Below are 21,574 nucleotides of genomic sequence, written 5' to 3' on the forward strand. Positions count from 1 at the left end.
GAGATCCCCAGACTGCCGCCCGTGCACACTGGGGATAGGAAGCGCAGAGGACGCGTTGGCAGGCGGGACGGGAGGCCGATCTCTTTGGGGCGCCCTCAATATTGGGAGGGCTCGACTCCTTGTCCACAAATATTGACACCGAATAGTTTGACTTTCACAAAGCTTTTTGACAGAATTCTTCACCAAAGGCCGCCGAAAAACTGAGCAGTTCCTGTCCCCTCTCGGACTGGAAACTGGCTAGAGAACAGGCAGCAGCGGAGGAATCAGTTTCCCGCTCTCACGACTGAGACGGGAGTTCCCCTGAGGATTTGCTTTCCTAGAATCATAGACTCATAGAGTTGGAAGAGACCACAAGGGTCATCTAGTCCAACCCCCTGCCAAGCAGGAAACACCATCAAAGCATTCTTGACATATGCCTGTCAAGCCTCTGCTTAATGACCTCCAAAGGAGGAGACTCCACCACACTCCTTGGCAGCAAATTCCACTGTCGAACAGCTCTTACTGTCAGGAAGTTCTTCCTAATGTTGAGGTGGAATCTTCTTTCCTAAATGATCTTGAGTTAGGGCTGAGCACTGAGATGGCGAATGTGCCCGTGGGGGCACCAAATTATTCGGGGTAGTAGAAGGAAAAACGGATCGGAAAGAGCTCCCCAAAAGGCTCTCCGAAGGAGGCGAAGGGGCGTTCAGACAGCCCCTGGTCTGACTGGCTCCGTGAAGAGCAGAGCCGCCCCCCGCCCCCTGCCGCTCCCGGAGAGTCGCCGTGGGGTGGGAATTTCCCCCTCCAACGGGCGAGGCGGGAGTTTCCACTGACCCTCGTGAGAGCAGCGACGAGGCAGAAGAGAGCGAAGCCTTTCCCGGAACCGCCTCGGGGCGTATAAACCTCCGGCGAGAGGCTGCGGCCGCCCCAAGCGGATGCGCTGGCGGCAGCTTGGCTGGACTGCTCGGCCCTTGGACTGATTCCGAGTCGCCTGCCTGCGCACCTGAAGGGGTCTCTCTCTCCGGACCGCAGCTCCCCTCCGCTCCGCTCCGCTCCGCTCCGCCTGCCTCAGCCCCGGTCAGCATGATGCCGCGCTTCCTCTCCGTCCTCCTCCTGCTGCTCGCCTGGGCTGCTTGCACTGCCGCAGAAGGTAAGAGCGGGTGAAGGAAGGGAGTCCGCCTTTCCAGGTCGCCCCTGCCTTGTGTTCTGTCCGTCGGTCCCGGCCGTAGGTGCTGGGGGTGGCGGCGAAGCGGCATAGCTGCCAAGTTTTCCCTTTTCTCGCGAGGAAGCCTATTCAGCATAAGGGAAAATCCCTTAAAAAAGGGATAACTTGGCAGCTATGCGAGGCGGGGGGCGAGGGCGACTCTCAAAGGCTAAAGCCAAGTGCTCGCCGTTTTAGAAAAAGGGGCGAATGTGGAAGATCCCCCCAAAAATGGTTAGAAATGCACTCTGCATATGCTCAGAGGCACTTTCTCTGAGTCACACTGCACAGGGTTGAGCTACGGCATTGAAAAAGAGGGCTTATTTTATTTCGTTTAATTATGTACCCAGAGTAGGCGTGTTTGGTGGTGACTGCTGGGCTCTCTGCCTTTCACTGCTTGCTGGACCCTCAAGGGTTTGAGAAGTGGAAGGGATTGCAGTGAATCCCCCAACCTCCCCTTCTCAGAACACTCCCCACCTCTTTAGGCGAGGTGCCTGTTGCTTTCTTAGCTGGGGGAAACCCTGGGTTTGCTTGGCCTTGGGGTTATGCTTCCTGGAATGAGAAAAGCAGCAGCAATTCATTTCTAGCTACAGTACTTTCAAACAACAGCTGAGTGTACATAATAGTTTTACTCATAAAGAAGGTACCTTCTGCCTGATTCTGTGAGTGAACTGATTAGTATTTCTGTGGAAGAACTCAGGAGTGTGAGAAGTGAATGAAAATGAATTCATTCTATGGTTCATAAACTCTAGTAGTGCAAAATTACAGGACGAAAACAAGAAAGATGTAAATGCAGCTGGCTTCAATTAAAATTTCAGTCACAGCAGATGAAACAGACACGGTTGTGAAACTTAAAAAAAAAATGGCTATGGTGCCAAAGTATGAGTTCACATTCACTAAGAGCAAAGGGTCTCTCTCTCACACAAATCACAACAACAACACACACACCATTCCAATCTCTGGTGGAAACAGTCTATGGTTCTGTGATTGTTTGGATCCTGTTGGGCAGCCACCTCAAGCTCAGCTCAATGTAGGTAAAATGTCCCGGAGGGCAAAAGCCCAGTGTTCAAGCACATGCTTTGAATGCAGAACAACCCAGGTCCAATTCCTGGTAATATCACTAGCTAGAAGGATCCCAGGTACCAATGCTGGAGAGTCACTGTTCGAGACCTTGGAGAGAACTGCTAGGTAGAGGGCAGAAGATCTTATGGGTCTCTGGGTTTGCAGCTTTCTGACTCCCAGCTGTTTTTAAAGCAACATTTCTTTTTTCTATCTAAAATTAGAATGGTGAGATGAAGAAAGCTAAACAAGATGTAGACCATTTTGTGTGTGTAAAAGGACATGATCAGAACTCAGTTCAGTTCTGGTACTAAAAAAAAAATCCCTAGAATGAGACATGCTCAGATGTGCCCTGATCTTTAATTCTAACTGTATGTCTTTTGCACCTAGAATCATAGAATCATAGAATCATAGAGTTGGAAGAGACCACAAGGGCCATCCAGTCCAACCCCCTGCCAAGCAGGAAACACCATCAAAGCATTCCTGACAGATGGCTGTCAAGCCTCTGCTTAAAGACCTCCAAAGAAGGAGACTCCACCACACTCCTTGGCAGCAAATTCCACTGCCGAACAGCTCTTACTGTCAGGAAGTTCTTCCTAATGTTTAGGTGGAATCTTCTTTCTTGTAGTTTGAATCCATTGCTCCGTGTCCGCTTCTCTGGAGCAGCAAAAAACAATCTTTCTCCCTCCTCTATATGACATCCATCCTTTTATATATTTGAACATGGCTATCATATCACCCCTTAACCTTCTCTTCTCCAGGCTAAACATACCCAGCTCCCTAAGCCGTTCCTCATAAGGCATCGTTTCCAGGCCTTTGACCATTTTGGTTGCCCTCTTCTGGACACGTTCCAGCTTGTCAATATCCTTCTTGAACTGTGGTGCCCAGAACTGGACACAGTACTCCAGGTGAGGTCTGACCAGAGCAGAATACAGTGGTACTATTACTTCCCTTGATCTAGATGCTATACTCCTATTGATGCAGCCCAGAATTGCATTGGCTTTTTTAGCTGCTGCATCACACTGCTGACTCATGTCAAGTTTGTGGTCTACCAAGACTCCTAGATCCTTTTCACATGTACTGCTCTCAAGCCAGGTGTCTCCCATCCTATATTTGTGCCTTTCATTTTTTTTGCCCAAGTGTAGTACTTTACATTTCTCCTTGTTAAAATTCATCTTGTTTGCTTTGGCCCAGTTGTCTAATCTGTTAAGGTCATTCTGAAGTGTGATCCTGTCCTCTGGGGTGTTAGCCACCCCTCCCAATTTGGTGTCATCTGCAAACTTGCTCAGGATGCCCTCAAGCCCATCATCCAAGTCATTGATAAAGATGTTGAACAAGACTGGGCCCTGCCTCTGGTTTGTAGATCTTGGGGTCCTTATTAAAAACAAGGTATTTCTGACAAGCTTGAAGTTTGCCTACTCTTGGTCACGCTCTAGATGGGCCAGTTGTCTGACAGCTTCATATGTTCATGTCCATGGGCCCAGAGGAGACACAGTTTGCTTCACTGGTTCAGAGAACACAGCCTTTGGAAGCGGGTGCAAGGGTACTATCTCTGGAGTTATGCGGAACAGAGAATGAGGGGGGAATAGCTAACAAATCAATCCACAAATTTATATAATGAAAATACTCAGCATTAAAGCCATTTTGTACTTTAGTCTTCCTTGTGGAATTCCAAATGCATGTTTTCCCTCAATTCAAATGACCACTCTCCCCCATATGTACTGATGTGTGGGAGTTGAGAGGAGCTAGATTGCCTGAACCTATGATTGAGAGAAACACAGACATCATATGCTCATCAGAAAGGCAAGATTAGTTGTGCACCAGGGGTGGGGAGACTTTTTCAGCCCGAGGGGGGCTGTATGGCAAGGCCAGGCGCAAAAGGTGAGCAGAGCAATGGGTGTGGCTCTACTCTTTGCACAGAACACATTCCAGCCGCACAAGAATCGGGGGTTTCCACATCCCTGTCCTCCCCATCCAGGCGCACGGGAGGAGGGAGGGTGCAGAACAGGGCCAGTTAGAGGGGGTGGCCTGGGGAAACTCCCCAAAGAGGAAGCCTGGAATGCTGCATGTGACCTGAGATTGCCCAACCCTGAGCTACACTCAGTGGCAAATACAAGTTGCTGCCATGTGGCTTTCAAAACCTTTTTCACTCTGATACAGACATGATGCAGACCATATCAGTCTTGCCGTCTGGCCAGCCCAGGACCTCCGTACAAACGCTCCAGGGAGGTCATTTTGGTGCTACTAACACATTTAAAAAATGCAGAAGGCAGGAGTTACAAGTTTCCAGTTTCTACAGCCACAGCAGACACTATGATACTCCAGCACTTTGACTTCACCCCTGGTGATGCCTTGTCTCTCGAGACAAATGGATGCCACCAACAACTCCCAGTTGTGTGTGCATAGGATTGCAACCCTAATGATGGATTTTCTGCATCACGTATAGGTGCATCCCTTTGCCAGACAAAACAATCAGGCAGTGTATGATGACAGGCTTCCAAAAACTGGTACCTTTCAGATATTAGACCAAAAGAATCATTGTTGTTGTTTTGTTGTTTAGTCGTGTCCGACTCTTCGTGACCCCATGGACCAGAGCACGCCAGGCACTCCTGTCTTCCACTGTCTCCCTCAGTTTGGTCAGACTCATGTTCGTAGCTTCGAGAACACTGTCCAACTATCTCGTCCTCTGTCGTCCCCTTCTCCTAGTGCCCTCAATCTTTCCCAACATCAGGGTCTTTTCCAGGGAGTCTTCTCTTCTCATGAGGTGGCCAAAGTATTGGAGCCTCAGCTTCACAATCTGTCCTTCCAGGGAGCACTCAGGGCTGATTTCCTTCAGAATGGATAGGTTTGATCTTCTTGCAGTCCATGGGACTCTCGAGAGTCTCCTCCAGCACCATAATTCAAAAGCATCAATTCTTTGGCGACCAGCCTTCTTTATGGTCCAGCTCTCACTTCCATACATCACTACTGGGAAAACCATAGCTTTAACTATACGGACCTTTGTCGGCAAGGTGATGCCTCTGCTTTTTAAGATGCTGTCTAGGTTTGTCATTGCTTTTCTCCCAAGAAGCAGGCGTCTTTTAATTTCGTGACTGCTGTCACCATCTGAATCATAGAATTGTAGAGTTGGAAGGGGCCCCAAGGGGCATCTTGTCCAACCCCCTGCAATGCAGGAATCTCAGTTAAAGCAGCCATGACAGACGACCATCCAATCTCCGCTTAAAAGCCTCCAATGAAGGAGAGTTCACCACCTCTTGAGGGAGATTTCAACTCCCAATGGCAAATAGTGGTACCTCAGGTTACAAACACCTTGGGTTACAGACTCCGCTAACCTGGAAGTAGTACCTCAGGTTAAGAACTTCACTTCAGGATGAGAACAGAAATCATGCCCTGGCAGCGCAGCGGCAGCAGGAGGCCCCATTAACTAAAGTGGTACCCTCAGGTTAAGAACAGTTTCAGGTTAAGAACGGACCTCTGGAACAAATTAAGTTCTTAACCAGAGGTACCACTATAGTCAGGAATGGTGGGAGTTGTAGTCGTTGGAATATCTAAAGGACGTCAGGTTGGGAGGCTTGGGCTACAGTATTGAGTTTGCATGTGGAAATCCAGATTCAACTCTGCCTCCCCACCTTAGCCATGAAGGCTGCTCATGTTTGTTACCTCTCCACTGCGCCAAAATGCTTTTCTGAGTGGCATTGTTATATAGCCAACACAAACTTTTATATCCCTTTTGCCACACTCAGGTGTTTTTTTTTGGGGGGGGTATATTTTAATGTCTGTGAATTGTTGAAAACTTAACTTTCTCAATGTGACTTACCATAACTTCTTGAATAGACTTATGATAGACATATAGGGTTGCACTCTTACAAAGTTGCTTTAAGCACCCTGCCATGTTCACAGTTCGTAACTAAAAGGGGATTTCCCCCCATCACTCTCTACTCCGAATCACAGCGAGTGTGATGATAGGGTTCATGTTGAATATTCCCTTGAGTCATGAGGAATCTTAGGTGTTCAGAGTTGGGGGGTAAGGTGGGCAAGGTTTGAAGTATGATATTACCCCTCTTGTGGCTGCACTGTTACTGGGTTTTTAAAAGCAGATATCTTCCTATTCTAAATTAAGCTGTCAGCCTTTAAGTGGAACCCACCATGTCACAAAATAAAAATCCTAGTTCATTTTTTACTTCACTCCTGAGGTGCACTGCTCCATTGTCTCCTGAGACAGACAGATGCCAACCGTATGATACTTGTTTTCCCTTATGGGACAAATACTACTTTGGGAGGGAGGCAGTCTAAAGCCCTTCTTTAGCACCCCCCCACTGCCACCAGCTGCTTTGTTTTGTTTTATAGAGACATCTAATCACAGATCCCCCAAAGTCCTTCAAAGTGTTTCTCCAAAATAAGCATATGCTTAAATGAGGTCCTGAGAAATTAGCATTTCTCTCTGAGTTATGAAACCAAGTGAATGGAGGTACGTATTCAGATTGAAGGTCCCAGTACTATTATTTCATTTTCTTTGCACAGTGAGATTATTGGGATGGAAGGGTTAGATGTAGATAAGGAATCTTTCTTCTGGGGAGATAGGAACATCATGTTCCGAACATGGATTGTCTATATAACTTTTAGTGCACTCCTCTATGCATGTTGGCAGAGTTAGGTCCCTAGTAAGTGTGTTTGTGTAGCCTTGCATTCCAAGGGTTGGATGTATTCCTCCTTCCTGCCCCAGAATTCCTTCTGGTAATTCACTTGGTGAGTTGAGCAATTCCTGGAAAGCCAGGGTCTGATTTTCTTTCAGAACTAATCAGAATATGGAGTGGCAGGGAATTCCTCTTCTTGATCTACTGGCAGCAGTCTAAAGAGCAAGTCAAAAAGTGAGTCATTAAACAAAGGATAAAGGAAGCCTAAAAGTCTCCTCAAAGGAGATTGAAAGTCACACCTAAAGCATGTCATTACAGGCCTCTGTTCTTAATTCTCAAGAATCAAGGGGAAGGGAGGAGAAGGCACGGGTTCCACGAACAGAAGCCTCTCTTTAGAAATAGAAACAAAAAGACTCCAGTATTTCAATGGCTAATCAGTACCATTAATGGACTTAAAACAGGCATAGGCAAACTCTGGCCCTCCAGGTGTTTGGGACTACAATTCCCATCATCCCTGACCACTGGTCCTGTTAGCTAGGGATGATGGGAGTTGTAGGTTGTAGTCCCAAATATCTGGAGGGCCAGAGTTTGCCTCTGCCTGATATAAAATATCATTTGTTTTTGCTGGCATCCGTCTGTCTCAATGGACACAATGAAGTACGCCTCTGGGGGGAAGTCAAACTGCGAGAGAATCATAGCGCCTGCTGTGCCTGCAGAGACGGGTAACTGGTACCTGCTGACTCCTGCGTTGTATTTGCTGTGTTAGCAGCACCAAAGTGACCTCTGTAGGGCACAAGCTTGGATAGTGTGTATGAAGGTCCTGGGCTGCCCAGATTACATGACACACTGATGTGGTCCAAAGGAAAGCAGAGCGATACTCTTGGCACCAGCTGGCTGCAAGAGTTGCTGGAAAGAGGCAGACAAGGCCAAAATCTTTTGGACTCTACTGTACTCTGAATTTGTGTCGGGTTTCCTCCTTAGCCTTTTCTTCTCCTGAAGATGTCCTGTGAGGCAGCAGGTCTGGATTTCATGTCAGGGTTTATGCCCAAAGCCTTTCTCATGAATGAGAAGGAAGCGGAGGTTTAGGATCAGAGTTTCCTTCTCCTAGATGGGCTCCCTTTCCAGGTTGATGATCCCCCATCTGCCCCTCATTTCCCTCTACAGCACGTGCAGAAAACACATTCTTGACCATTGTGCCCACTATTGGTTTCCTCCACTTAATCTGCCAGAGCCTGTTTTCACATGGAGGGGAAGTCCCATTGGCGACCCTCATCTGGTTAAGATGGCCAGTCAAAGCCATTTCTGGGATTGTGGCCGCTGTCACATGCTGACAGCTTCAAGGAGCCACAGGTGAGAGCTGGGTGCAGGGTGGGGATCAAAGGTGGACAAACAACCCCAGAAGGAGCACAGAATTGTAGAGTTGGATTATGAGGATAATTCTAGTCCAACCCCCTGCAATCCAGGAATATTTTGCCCAATGTGGGGCTCAAACACACAACCCTGAGATTAAGAGTCTGATGCTTTACCAGCTGAGTTATGTTTCCTGCCGAGGGAAATGGCTGCCTCCCGTGAGATCGGACCCCCAGTCGTGCCAGAAATTCAGGGCTAATATGAGGGTAATTAGTGCTGCCGGCCTCTCCAGGGTAGGAGAGGGCTGTCTCACCCGTGGAGTCAGTTATCTGGCCCCCGCAACAAGATGTGGGGGCAAAAGACTTTGGGTGCCAAGCCTGGCACAGAAACTGGGCACTCTCTGGAGTCATTCTCTTGAGCAGGGACACCTGTTTCTTAAAAATTAATAAGATTTGGCTAAAAACAGGTGTATTCTGGACTGATGGGAAACAATCTGCGGAACTGCAGAGTTCACCTTATTCGGTATTTCTACTTTCTTTCTTTCTCTTCTTTTTCCCACTGTAATCTCACCATTTTATTGCTTCTTATTGGTTTTTTTAAAAAAATTAAGAACTATTTAGTATTGCATTTTTGTACATGTTGTATCTATTGCTTTTTCAGGGGCTCAACAAGAGGAAAACGTCTTGAGGATTTGGCCAGAAAAGTCTGTAGTGAAGTATGGAGATTCCCTGGTATTAAACTGCAGTTCCAATTGTGAGAACATTGGCTTGGAGACCAGCTTACAGGCTGTTGCTGCAGGGACTGGGCCTACTTGGAAAGCCTTCAATTTGACCAGTGTTACTGCGTGGGAACCAAAACCATTGTGTTTTGCTAACTGTGGGGGGACAGAGCCGAAATATCAGAGGATAACCCCCACCGTTTACCGTAAGTAATATATTGGGCAGTGCTGGGATAATCATTCACAAAGGGCAGAGGATTTGGAGTGCTGCTTGCCTTGAAGGTTATTCAGTGGAAAACAGGAGGGACATGGATTCAAATTCAGCAAGACGCCAGGAAAGAAAGTGGCTGGCTGCTACCCTGAGCATGCAAAGCTGCTTTCTGAATCCACATAACCAAGTAATCTAACTTGGAGTGGCTGTCCAGGGGACCAGGTAGCGATCTTCTCCTGCACAGTCATTTGTGATCCTGGAATGGGAGCCCTGTCTTCAGGACTGTCTCCCGAGAGTACATAGTTCACTGTGGTGCTGACCCTTTTTCATTTTCAGCACCAGCAGGATACTTCTGTATTTGCCCAGGCCTTTGGTTTTTCTTTTATTTCCTCATTTAAATCTCCTTTGAATGCTGTTGATGTTTACTTCTATGTTGCAGCATTGCAATTCCTCCTGTTACTATTTGTTCGATTCTATTTATGAATTACTTCCTATAAAGCATCTCAAAGCAGTTTAACAGCAGAAAGAAAGAAAGAAAGAAAGAAAATTTTTAAATGCAATGCAGCTATAGAGTGCTTTTATTAAAAGAGTTTTGTTTTTGTTTTTGTTTCCTTGTAAAGTGAAAGGCAGGTGCCAACCTCAAAAACCCTGAGCAGCTTAGAGCCATTTGCCCAGAGGTTGAGGTTCCTTCCCTTCCAAGGCCTAGTTGCTTGCCCCACCTCAGAGGTGGGGAATCTTTTTCCAGCCCAAGGGCTGCATTCTTTTCTGGACATCCCAGGGGGACTACCAGTGGTGGACAGGGCCAGATGCAAAAGTGGGTGGAGAAATTAATTTACACTCATGCGCTCTTCTCTATCCTTCATCCAGACAAGGAAGAGACATCCAAGTTCAAGGACATAACTCATTCAGTGAGGCTGCAGAGCTGGGCTGGTGAGGGGCATGGTCTGGGGAATGGGGCTGGGGCTTGAGGAGAGTTGTGAGAACCACATAGAGAAGCCTGGAGGGTCTACCTCCCATCGAAAGAGGTTCACTTGCTGAGAACAAGGGGCAGGGCCTTGTTGTGGTAGCCCCCCAGTTATAGAGTTCCCTTCATTGCCTCATCCTTGATGACGTTTCAGTCGACAGCGGAAATGTCTGTGCCTTGAAGAGATGCAAGCTGTAAATATTATGTAAATTAATCAAATGGGCATGCTTCCTGCCACTTTTAATATTTTGCATAATTCAACCTGCTGCGGCATGCCTGGAAGTTTTGTCCTTTCTTAGCTCTTAATGGTTTTGCCCAAGTCAGCCCTCTCTGTCAGCCCCACTTGGTTCCCAAGCCAAATTATCTTTGCAAAGGCAGGAGGGAGGGAGGGGCTGCCTACTTGCAGCAGAGACCTCCTGGGTCTCCTCCTTAAGGTCTGGACCTGCTGCCCCTTGTTCCTGAGATGCCCAAGCGGGATCACTTCCAAGACTGGCATAGAAAGAAAGACAGAATATGTATCCTTTCTTTTTCCATTACCGGTACTTATAAATTTTATTAACCAATGAACATTGGGTGGTATTTGATACTCAATTGTTTATGCATGTTTTTTTATTGTTAAATTGCTTTGACATGTTTCATAGGAAGTGATCTGTAAATGAAATAAATTATTATCATTACTCATTTCATTTCTATACTGCTTTATCTTTTAAAGAAAAAAAATCTCAAACTGGTTTACAACATTTAAAAAACAACAACAATCCAGAATAAAGCATTATTGAAGAAAGTCAAATCAATAGGATTTATCACTTTTTATTCTGTTCCAGGAGCTCCGGAGCGCATAGTGTTGGATCCTCTGCCAGAGGTGGAGGTGGGTAAGGAGTATAATGTGACTTGTCGAGTTTTCGACGTTGCCCCCATCCGGAACCTCACCGTGACCTTGTTTAAAGGGGGGGAAAGGCTGCATGTGGAGACCTTTGAGGACCACAGGAATCCTGAAGCCGACAATGTTGTGGTGACAAGCAACAGCATCACCGCTCAGCAGAATGACCACGGAAAGGAAGTCACCTGCCACGCAGCTCTGGACCTGAGGCCGGAAGGGCCCTTCTTGGAAAAGGCTTCCCCCAGCAAATTGCTGCAGACTGTTGGTGAGTTCACATCAGAGGCCCCACTTTCTCTAAAAGAAATGGGCAACAATGACAAAAGAAGCAGATTCATTGACTGCTAATGGGCATAAATCCAAGCAGAAACTCTGGAGGTAATGGAGTCCCTCAGCCTGCACTGTCCCTCCCCCATACAGATCCCCTTGGATGTCAGAAAGGACACTCTTTCTTGCTTCTGTTTTCCATCCATGATGGATCTATTTCGTTTTTATTTATGAAATGGCATCGGGGTGCAGACAGGGCTATTGTATCTGCAAAGCTGGGGGTATTGAATGAAACTGCAACTGGTTGTAATCTTTTTGGCATATGTGGCTTTCTGTGATTTTGCTTATAATTTATTTCCATATGCTGCAAACCAGGGAGGGCAGTAAGTCCATGGAAGCCAACTAACCATAGCTGCCAAGTTTTCCCTTTTCTCGCGAGGAAGCCTATTCAGCATAAGGGAAAATCCCTGTAAAAAAGGGATAACTTGGCAGCTATGCAACTAACACCTAAGACAACTTAGCAGGCTTGATGCTCTTTGGGCTGGTTTGGATATCTTTACTGCCTTCCTTTGTTTTTTGGGAACGCTCACTTGTTTTAACTTCTGCAAGCCTCTAGCTTATTTCTCCAGTAGATTTGTTTTCATTTCTGTTGGCATCAGTGGTCCCTGCCTCTCTATGGGAGTGATAGCTCTTTTCATAACTGATATGATTTCTTTCATGCTTTTCACAGTTTTCCCCATGGAACCATATATTCAAACTTTGGGCCCTGTGGAGATCAATACTAGCATGCCTGTGGAATGTGAGGTGTCTGGACTTTTTCCGGTTCAAAAAGCAGCGATTCAGCTGTTCTTTGCAGGGGAGAGATTGAACTCCAGCAACCACATATCAGGGCACAAAGTGAGTGCCCAGGCTCAAGTGTCCTCAACATCAGCAGGAGAACATCAGTTGATCTGCACAGTCTCTCTGGGGCCACTGACCAAAACTGCAGAGATTACTGTGAATGTCTACAGTGAGTATCATATATGGATTTCATAGAATCAAAATTATAGAGTTGGAAATGAACTGAGGATCATCTAGTTCAGGCAGCTCCAAACTTCGGCCCTCCAGATGTTTTGGACTACAATCCCCATCATCCCTGACCACTGGTCCTAGCTAGGGATCATGGGAGTTGTAGTCCAAAACATCTGGAGGGCCGAAGTTTGGGGATGCCTGATCTAGTTCATCCCCCTGTAATGCAGGAATCTCAACTAAAGCATCCATGACAGGTGGCCACCCAACCTCTGCTTAAAACCCTCCAAGGAAGGAAAGTCCACTACCTCTCATGTTCCACTGTCAAACAGCTCCTACTATCAGAAACTTATTCCTGATGTTTAGTTGGAATCTCCTATGGTTCAGGTCCTAGCCTCGGGAGCAGGAGAAAACAAGCTTGCTCTATCTTCCATGTAACAGTCCTTTAGATATTTGAAGATGGCTATCATATTTCCTCTGTCTCCTCTTCACCAGCATTTGTTGGCCCAACACCTACAAAGCACAGCCCTTTGCAGTGGAGCTGCCAGGCATTTGGCAATGACAAGCATTTGTCTCCCATTAGTTAACAGCCTTTCAACTTGCAATTCTAGGGAGCAGAATCTGGCCAACATCTCCACACCAAGAGGGGGATGATGAATGGGTTGAGCAACAGACTGGGACTTTCCTGCTTGTTCAAAAAAGCATCTAGATCAGTTTGTCTGGCCCAGCTGGATGCTTCCAGGAAGCCCACAAACAGTAGGGAAAAGAAATAGCTTCCCCTGCCCCTCCTGTTTGTCCCTAGCATCTGGTACCCTGCCTGTCACAGGTACACTGCCTCTACAGGGAGTGGGTGGCGCTGTGGTCTAAACCACTGAGCCTCTTGGGCTTGCCAATCGGAAGGTCAAATCCGCATGACAGAGTGAGCTCCCGTTGCTCTGTCCCAACTCCTGCCAACCTAGCAGTTCAAAAGCATATAAAGCAAGTAGATAAATAGATACTGCTGCAGTGGGAACGTAAATGGTGTTTCTACATGCTCATGGTGTTCCGTTGTGCTAGAAGTGGTTTAGTCATGCTGGCCATATAGAATCATAGAATCATAGAATCATAGAGTTGGAAGAGACCACAAGGGCCATCCAGTCCAACCCCCTGCCAAGCAGGAAACACCATCAAAGCATTCTTGACATATGGCTGTCAAGCCTCTGCTTAAAGACCTCCAAAGAAGGAGACTCCATCACACTCCTTGGTAGCAAATTCCACTGCCGAACAGCTCTTTCCATATGACCCGGAAAACTGTCTGTGGACAAACACCGGCTCCCTCAGCCTGAAGCGAAATGATTGCCGCGCCCCATAGTCGCCTTTGATTGGACTTAAGCGTCCAGGGGTCCTTTATCTGTTACCTTTTTTACACTTACAGGTAGGTAGCCGTGTTGGTCTGAGTCAAAGCAAAATAAAAAAATTCCTTCAGTAGTACCTTAAAGACCAACTGAGTTTTTATTTTGGTATGAGCTTTCGTGTGCATGCACACTTCTTCAGATACCATGGTATTCTTCAGATACCAGATATCTGAAGAAGTGTGCATGCACACAAAAGCTCATACCAAAATAAAAACCTAGTTGGTCTTTAAGGTGCTACTGAAGAAATTTTTAAACTTTTTTACACTGCCTCTAAGCATGGAGAGCTCTAAGCTATTTCACCATCATGGCTAAAACCTGCCAATTTACCACAGGCCTATTTTAAAAATTCACCAAAAAAATTAACTTGATAGGGTTTAGCTCAGGCATCCCCAAACTGTGGCTCTCCAGATGTTTTGGCCTACAACTCCCATGATCCCTAGCTAAGAGGACCAGTGGTCGGGGAAGATGGGAATTGTAGTCCAAAACATCTGGAGGGCCGAAGTTTGGGGATGCCTGGTTTAGCTCATGGTGTAATAATTATAGTCAGTAAAGCAATCTAGATATGTAATGGCTGTTCTGCTACATTCTCTTGCAGGTTTGCCCAAACCCACCCTGCACATTGACCACCCCCAAATCCCTGTCAACACAAACGTGACAGTTATGTGCAGGTCTGATGGCTCCAAGTCCCCTGGTGTCGTCATGCGGATCAGTGACATCAAGGAGATCTTACTATCTGGAGTTGGTCCTTCTCTGCAGTATTCACTGACAGCCCATAAAGAGGATAATGGGAGGCAGTTCATGTGCAAAGTGGAGCTGAAAGTTGATGGGCGCTCGGTTGTGAAAGAGACATCTGCAAATCTCACTGTCTTCTGTGAGTAGGAAATGCTCTTCTGAACAATATTTTATTTCTAGAGATTCAGAACTCTTCACATTATGCAACAAAGAATAAATAAATTATGCAGTGGGAATGAATTATCCAAACTGTGCAGCTTGTTGTCCATATATATATAGGCCTAGTTCTGCATGAGGCAGGCTGTGCTTGGACTATACCACTTCAGACTGTAGATAGATAGGGGCTCACATGACTGAGAGCTATTTTATACATGGTGGTTGTTGATTTATTTATATCCCGATTTTTTCCTGACAGAACTCAAGGCAGCTAATAGATAGAAATAAGAACCACTAAAAACATAGAAAAAAAAACCCCAATCATTAAAAAACAATTAAACATTGGTAGAATTAAAACCGCACACACACAATTAAAACATACAAATAATTACAACAAAAACAGCACAACACTCAATCAATCCTTGCACATCAAAAACAGGCCTGACCTTCTCCCTTATATGCTAGTTTTTAATGTGTGGGGATCTTTTGTTTGTATCAAGTAGCACTGAGTCATGTCAGGCCCCACTATTGCCTCTGAAGTGGTTCAGACCAAATATAGATTTATCTCATCATTGGGATCAGTGGGATATATATACAATTTGTGGGGTTAATTATTGTGTAAGGTTAATTACACAGTAATTAATTAATTAATTAATTGACCAAATGTGATCCACCTGGAGAAGGAACTGGCAAGCTACTCCAGTATCCCTGCCGAGAAAACTCCATGGACAAAGACAACAGGCATATAAAAGTTAAGACGCTGGAAGATGAGCCCCTCAGGTCGGAAGGAATCCAACATGCTACTGAGGAAGAGCGGAGGACAAGTACAAGTAGATTCAGAGCTGATGAAGCGGCTGGGCCAAAGCCGAAAGGTCGCTCAGTTGCAGATATAATAATAATAATAATAATAATAATAATAATAATAATAATAATAATAATAATATATTATTTATACCCCACCCATCTGGCCGGGTCTCCCCAGCCCCTCTGGGCGGCTTCTAACAGAAGAATAAAACACAATAATCTATTAAACATTAAAAGCCTCCCTGAACAGGGCTGCCTTCAGATGTCTTCTAAAAGTCTGGTAGTTGTTTTCTTTTTGACATCTGTTGGGAGGGCGTTCCACAGGGCAGGCGCCACCACCGAGAAGGCCCTCTACCTAGTTTCCTACAACTTGGCTTCTCGCAACGAGGGAACCGCCAGAAGGCCCTCGGTGCTGGATCTCAGTGTCTGGGCAGAACGATGGAGGTGGAGACGCTCCTTCAGGTATACTGGACCGAGGCCGTTTAGGGCTTTAAAGGTCAGCACCAACACTTTGAATTGTGCTTGGAAGCGTGCTGGGAGCCAATGTAGATCTTTCACTCCCAGTCACCAGTCTAGCTGCTGCATTCTGGATTAGTTGTAGTTTCCGGGTCACCTTCAAAGGTAGCTCCACGTAGAGCACATTGCAGTAGTCCAAGCGAGAGATAACTAGAGCATGCACCACTCTGGCGAGACAGTCTGCAGGCTGCATGGATGGATGGATCAGCCTTGGGATTCTCAAGTTTCTGTGCAAGCTGCTAGACTGGAGCATCCAGGTGGCTTCTAGGATTCATGAGCACCCTGTGCACGCTGCCTAAAGGGCACAAGATTGCCACCAAATCTTATGCGGCTTTCCAGTGATGAAATAAGATGCATCCCTTATGGCAAAACAACCATATTTGTCTTCTCCATTCCAGATGCGCCCCAAATGAGTGATTCTAGCTGCCCTGATAAGTTGACCTGGAAGGACGGCAATGAAGAGACCTTTATCTGTTCAGCCTCAGGAAACCCACCGCCAACTGTCGAATGCAGGAAAGATGCGGTGTCATACAACATTGGGATACAGCAGCAAGTCACAAAAGAGCATGGTGGCATCTATCATTGCAATGCCACCAACGCCTACGGATTTGATGTAAGAGATGTGATCATACACGTTGAATGTAAGTTAACCTCCTTGTCTAACCCGCCTCCCAACGAAACACAAACACACAAACACGAGAGAGAGAGGGGGGGGGGAACTCATACAGTTTGGATTTGCAGCAGACCGCCAAGAATGTGGAATTATTTAAAATTACTCTGCTAAAAAGCAGGACCAGAATGTAGGTTCTAAATTCATCTCAAGGAGGCCAGCAGAGAGAATCTTCCTCAATCTTTCTGGATTGGAGATAGTACACAGCTGGATATGGGATGCTAAGCCGAGCCAGGCCACTGGCCAGGTTTCCTAACAACCTGCAGGCATGAATTGTGCAGTTCCAATGGAAAGACTCTTTTGGGTTTTGATGTGAGTGCTGTTGAAATCTTGCACACACTTGTTGGCTCACTGAACAGCTTTTGTCAGGTGCCAGCCTCTGGAAGTCGCATATTCTCAGCCTCAAAAATCAGAGACGACAGTGGACCAACATAAAAGTGTGCACTTACCACAGGTAATAGTGATGCCTTCAGGTTCCCAAATCAGTGGACTTGACTCTTCTGATTTTGCTCCTGTGTTCCCTTTGATAGGCCTTAGTGCTTCATAACCTTCAATTTGTACAAAGCCTACACAAAATTCCACTTTCGGAAATGTGAAGATTAGCTCAATTGTCTTAGCATTTCAATTTGCAACCATACTTCCAACCCTTAAAATACCAGGAACTTCCAGAAAGCAGCTAGTTTTGGAGAATTAGTCACGCCTAGCATTCAATAGCAACACAAGTGTAGGAATCACCAGAGACCTTAAAACTAGCAAAAGAGGTAAGAATCTCTGTGGTCCACTGGTCCAGGCTCTTTTACTTGAGCTTTTGGTGTTTAGCAACCTACATGTCCTTTCAATCACGAGGGCAAAGCAGTATGTGTTCTACAGATTTGCACCCTGCAGAATTCTTAGGCCCATAACCTTAACCCACTTGTCTTTGCCTTTCACAGCTTACCAGCTCGACACCCTTGGAATCATACTTGGGATTCTCTGTGCAGCGGTTATTTCTTCTGCAGTAGGGGTGGCTTATTACATGTACTACAGAAAGGAAAAGATCAGGAAGTACCACCTAAGACGGCGGCAGCTGCAAGTAACGGGAAGCCCCATGGAGCAAAAGTGCCTGAATGGCAACGCATAGTCTGTGAATGTCTAACACTGCTATAAACTGAAGAGGAACTTGAGCCCATGCCAGCAAGTTGTAGTTGTTATTCAGGTCCACCAACCCCACCTAGCCCAGGAGTCAGGGGGAGAAAATGGGAAAGCATTCCTGAGATGCTGAACAACTGATGGGCAGTGCTCCAACTGGACTTTGTCTTAAGGAGCTTGGGTGGTTTCTGCACTTTCAGACACTGACTGGTGGAATTTATTACAAAAGACTTGTGATCAGAAACTTGTCCCTTTTATGTTTTTCTTAAAATCTTCTCTTTCATCCAAGCCTTGGAATCTTGAAGTTTTGAGAACTGGAATGCTTACAGGTCAGGAGGGGATAAGAGCTGCCAGAGCAGATGCTTTGAGAGATAGTTGACAGCATTCAGTTACTCAGTAAGAAGCAAAACGAAGAGTTCAGGCAGGTGTGTTGAAGGCAGAAGGATGGAAAAGGCGAGCCACATTAAGCATGGACGGTTTCCCCAGCAGTGGATGCTTTCAGAACTTAGATTTTCATTCCTGCAGTATGAAATGAAGTGTCTGCCTGGATCCTACACCTCACCCCACTGGGACTGTAAGCTGGCAAGATAATGATTGCATTTTGCATTGTGGAAACAATTGTCTCTTTCTTGGACCATCCAAGCTCTTCCAGGGCGCAATCTGGCACCAGTTGGGTCTTAAAGGAAAGCCAATTCCTATGTGGTGACAAAGTCAACATAAAATGTTTTTTTATCATGATCCATGAACTCAGGACTCTCTTCTTTAAATATGCTGCATGCCATAACTCTAAGACAACTTGTCTTTTTCAATGTCAGGCCAGGCTGAAGTCTTTAATGTGAAGAATATGAGAATGGTTTAAAAATAATGTATGCTTTTAAATGACTACTGAAAGATGTTGGGTAATGTGTTTCCACATGCTCAGTTTTTCCACACTTCCGTGAGTTTAAAGCAGGGGTCCCCAAACTACGGCCCCCGGGCCGGATGCGGCCCAATCGGCCTTCCAATCCGGCCCGCGACGACTCCCGCCGCCCGCTGCCGCCGCCCGCTCTCACGGCGCGCGGCGCAGCGACGATCTAAAAAATCGGCAAAAAATCGCCGAAAATCCTTTGTGCGCATGCGTATGGGCCTCTCCCGACCCGGAAGCGGTCATTTCTGGTGCACTTCCGGGTCGGGGGAGGCCCATACGCATGCGCACAAGCGACTTTTGGCGATTTTTTCCCGCCCGTGTGCGTGTGCGCATGCGCACGGGCGCGCACTCCCCCGCCCTCCGGCCCGCTGCGCGCGCACTCCCCTGCCCTCCGGCCCACCGCGCGGTCGGCGCGGCGGGCACCGGCCCGCCGCGCAGAAAGTCTGGGGACCCCTGGTTTAAAGCGTCATTTTGGCACATGTGGCACATGTTTTATATGTAAAAACACCCACAAAATCTGCTTCGTGAATTATGCTTTATGGGTGTATGCCTAAAATGTATGAAATGGTCTACATACATTAGAATAGGAGGAAAGCACTCTTGCAGAACCTTGAACTTGTCATCTAGATTTTTTAAAATGACTCCTTGTTTTAAATCTAACCTTGTACAGTGGACACTAGGGTTGTGAACGTGATCCGTGCAGGAGGCATGTTTGCAACCTGCAGCGTTCGCAACCCACAGCGCCATGTCTGCGCACGCACGGGTCACAATTCAGTGCTTTTGCGCATGCGTGAGCGCAGAAACCTGGAAGTAACCCCTTCTGGTACTTCCGGGTTCGGTGCGGTGAGCAACCCGAAAACGCACAACCTGAAGCGTCTGTAACCCGAGGTATGACTGTACAGGAGAATTCCCCCACTGTTTCAAAAATCTTTGAGCAGCTATTCTGGAGGCTGAGCACCCAAACAGCAACTGAATTGAAGGGACTGCAGGTTAATTTTCTTGCATCAAAACCTTCTCATGGAATTTATTTTTATGTTCTTCTCTTATTGCCTAGAGAATAAAATTGTTTGCTAAATTCTGTTCATGCCATCTCCTGAATGAATGAAACTTTCACTGCAGCACGGTGAGTCTCTGTTACCAGGAAGAACTGCAGGCTGCTAGCAGTATGTGGGACAAGGTGTCTTCTGAGAGGCAGGCGGCAGATGCTGTGATTCTGCTTCCTTAGCTGCTCTGTCAGTGTTATCATGCAACCCTATATAAAAATGGGAATGCTCTGAATTTAAAATTCAAGGATATTTCACTATTATTATTCTGTAGACTTTCCATACCTTAGACATTAGAGATTTTTTAAATTAGAGATATTTAATTAATTTAGAGATATTTAAAATTAAATTAGAGATATTTAAAAATACCTTAGACATTAGAGATTTTTAATAATAATAATTACTCCACTCTGGACGGCTCCCAACAGAATTAAAAGCACAATAACAAATTTTTAGAGCTAGTTACAGGTAGGTAGCTGTGTTGGTATCTGAAGAAGTGTGCATGCACACGAAAGCTCATACCAAAATAAAAACTTAGTTGGTCTTTAAGGTGCTACTGAAGGAATTTTTTTATTTTTTTAAAATTTTTAGAGGTTTATCACTGCAAATAAATCGTAGAATCATGTAATTGAAGAGTTGGAAGGAACCCTGAGCATCATCTAGTCCAACCACCTGTCATTAAAAGAAAACCTGGGAGGCACTGACATGCCAACTTTCATTGTGTCTTAGAAGTCTAAAGCAGCTTCATGTGTATTTCAAGGCTGGATTGCTGCAATGCTGCATGTGGGGCTTCGCTGGCCCTTGGTCTGGAAGCTGCAAGATAGTGCAGGATGCTGCAGCACAATTGCTGACAGAAGAGACGCCTCGTCAGCATGGAACACCTCTGCTCAGAGATCTGCACTGGTTGCCTACTCACTACCAGGCCAAGTTCAAGGTGTTACTATTAGCATATTAAGTCCTTAACAACTTGGGATCAGTTTACATCTGAAATCACCTTGCCCTACATATGACCCCTTGACCAATTCTACTGGCAGAAGAACAGAGGCTGCACACGACCCACATCTGTAAACACTTGATTTTTTAGTTTGGCAGCACCAACACTGGAACTCTCAGCCACTTGCTCTCAGGCTCCTTCACTGTATTCCTTTCAGCACCTGCTGAAGATGTTCTTATTTAGACAAGCCTACCCAGATGTTCTAAAAGCTTGTAGGAGTTTAAATTTGTTTTAGTCTATTTTACTGTGGTTTTAACCTTCTGTATGTTTTAAATTATGGTTGTAAAAATTTTTTAGAGATAATTTTATTGTTCTATCTTTTTTTGTAAACCGCTTTCAGGTTTCCTACAGTCAAGCAGTATATACATTTTATGAAATAAGTAAATAAAATTAATAAATGGGGAGACATGGAAAGGGAGGGGGAAGCCCTGTTGTTATTTTAAAATTTGTTTTATTAAACCTTTTCTTGGGTTACGTTAAGTACATACAGTGTCTCTGTTTTCAGTTCGTAGTCTTTTCTACAGGTCATTTAGATTTAGAAGCCCTGTTATGCGTGTGGAAGGCCTTGCCTAGGACTTTTGCTGATGGGACTCATCACTTGAATCCTGCCCAAGGTCTTACACTTGCTCCTGCTGCCCCTGAAAAGGAGTTGAAAAATCCTGAAACCAGATTGCCTTCAGATGTGAGCATTCCATCTTCTGGCTGTATTAAAATTATTATTATTATTATTCGAGTAAATAAACATCTATCTGACTTTTAGAAAACATCTGAAGGCAACCCTGTATTGGGAAATTTTTTATGCCTAATGTTTTACGATTTTTTAATGTGCTGTAAGCTGCCAAGAGTGGCTGAGGAAACCCAGCCAGATGGGCAAATATAATTTTTTCTTTTTTAAAATTATTATTGAAGTGATTTCCACCACCACCACCCCTCACAAATGGAACAAGCTTGGGAGACAAGAGACT

General features: G+C 45.7%; 1 protein-coding gene across 1 annotated transcript; it reads left to right on the top strand.

Moving 5' to 3' along the window:
- The first annotated feature begins 723 nt into the window (after window positions 1–723).
- LOC118077842 (intercellular adhesion molecule 5) lies at window positions 724–18,771 on the top strand. Its single transcript, XM_035101571.2, has 7 exons — window positions 724–1,126; window positions 8,881–9,144; window positions 10,938–11,258; window positions 11,988–12,266; window positions 14,255–14,530; window positions 16,266–16,508; window positions 17,470–18,771. The coding sequence occupies exons 1-7, from the start codon at window positions 1,060–1,062 to the stop codon at window positions 17,655–17,657; spliced, it is 1,638 nt and encodes a 545-aa protein (XP_034957462.1). The 5' UTR covers window positions 724–1,059; the 3' UTR covers window positions 17,658–18,771.
- The last annotated feature ends 2,803 nt before the right edge of the window (window positions 18,772–21,574 follow it).

The sequence above is a fragment of the Zootoca vivipara genome, chromosome 16, assembly GCF_963506605.1.
Source record: "Zootoca vivipara chromosome 16, rZooViv1.1, whole genome shotgun sequence".
NCBI classification, from domain to species: Eukaryota; Metazoa; Chordata; class Lepidosauria; order Squamata; family Lacertidae; genus Zootoca; species Zootoca vivipara.

What these genes read in the sequence shown, in the direction of transcription:
- LOC118077842 (XM_035101571.2), top strand. Translation starts at nt 1,060, where the DNA reads ATGATGCCGCGCTTCCTCTCCGTCCTCCTCCTGCTGCTCGCCTGGGCT. An exon ending in CAAATTGCTGCAGACTGTTG is followed by an intron (nt 11,259 to 11,987) that starts GTGAGTTCACAT and finishes TGCTTTTCACAG; the next exon opens with TTTTCCCCATGGAACCATAT. An exon ending in TGCAAATCTCACTGTCTTCT is followed by an intron (nt 14,531 to 16,265) that starts GTGAGTAGGAAA and finishes TCTCCATTCCAG; the next exon opens with ATGCGCCCCAAATGAGTGAT.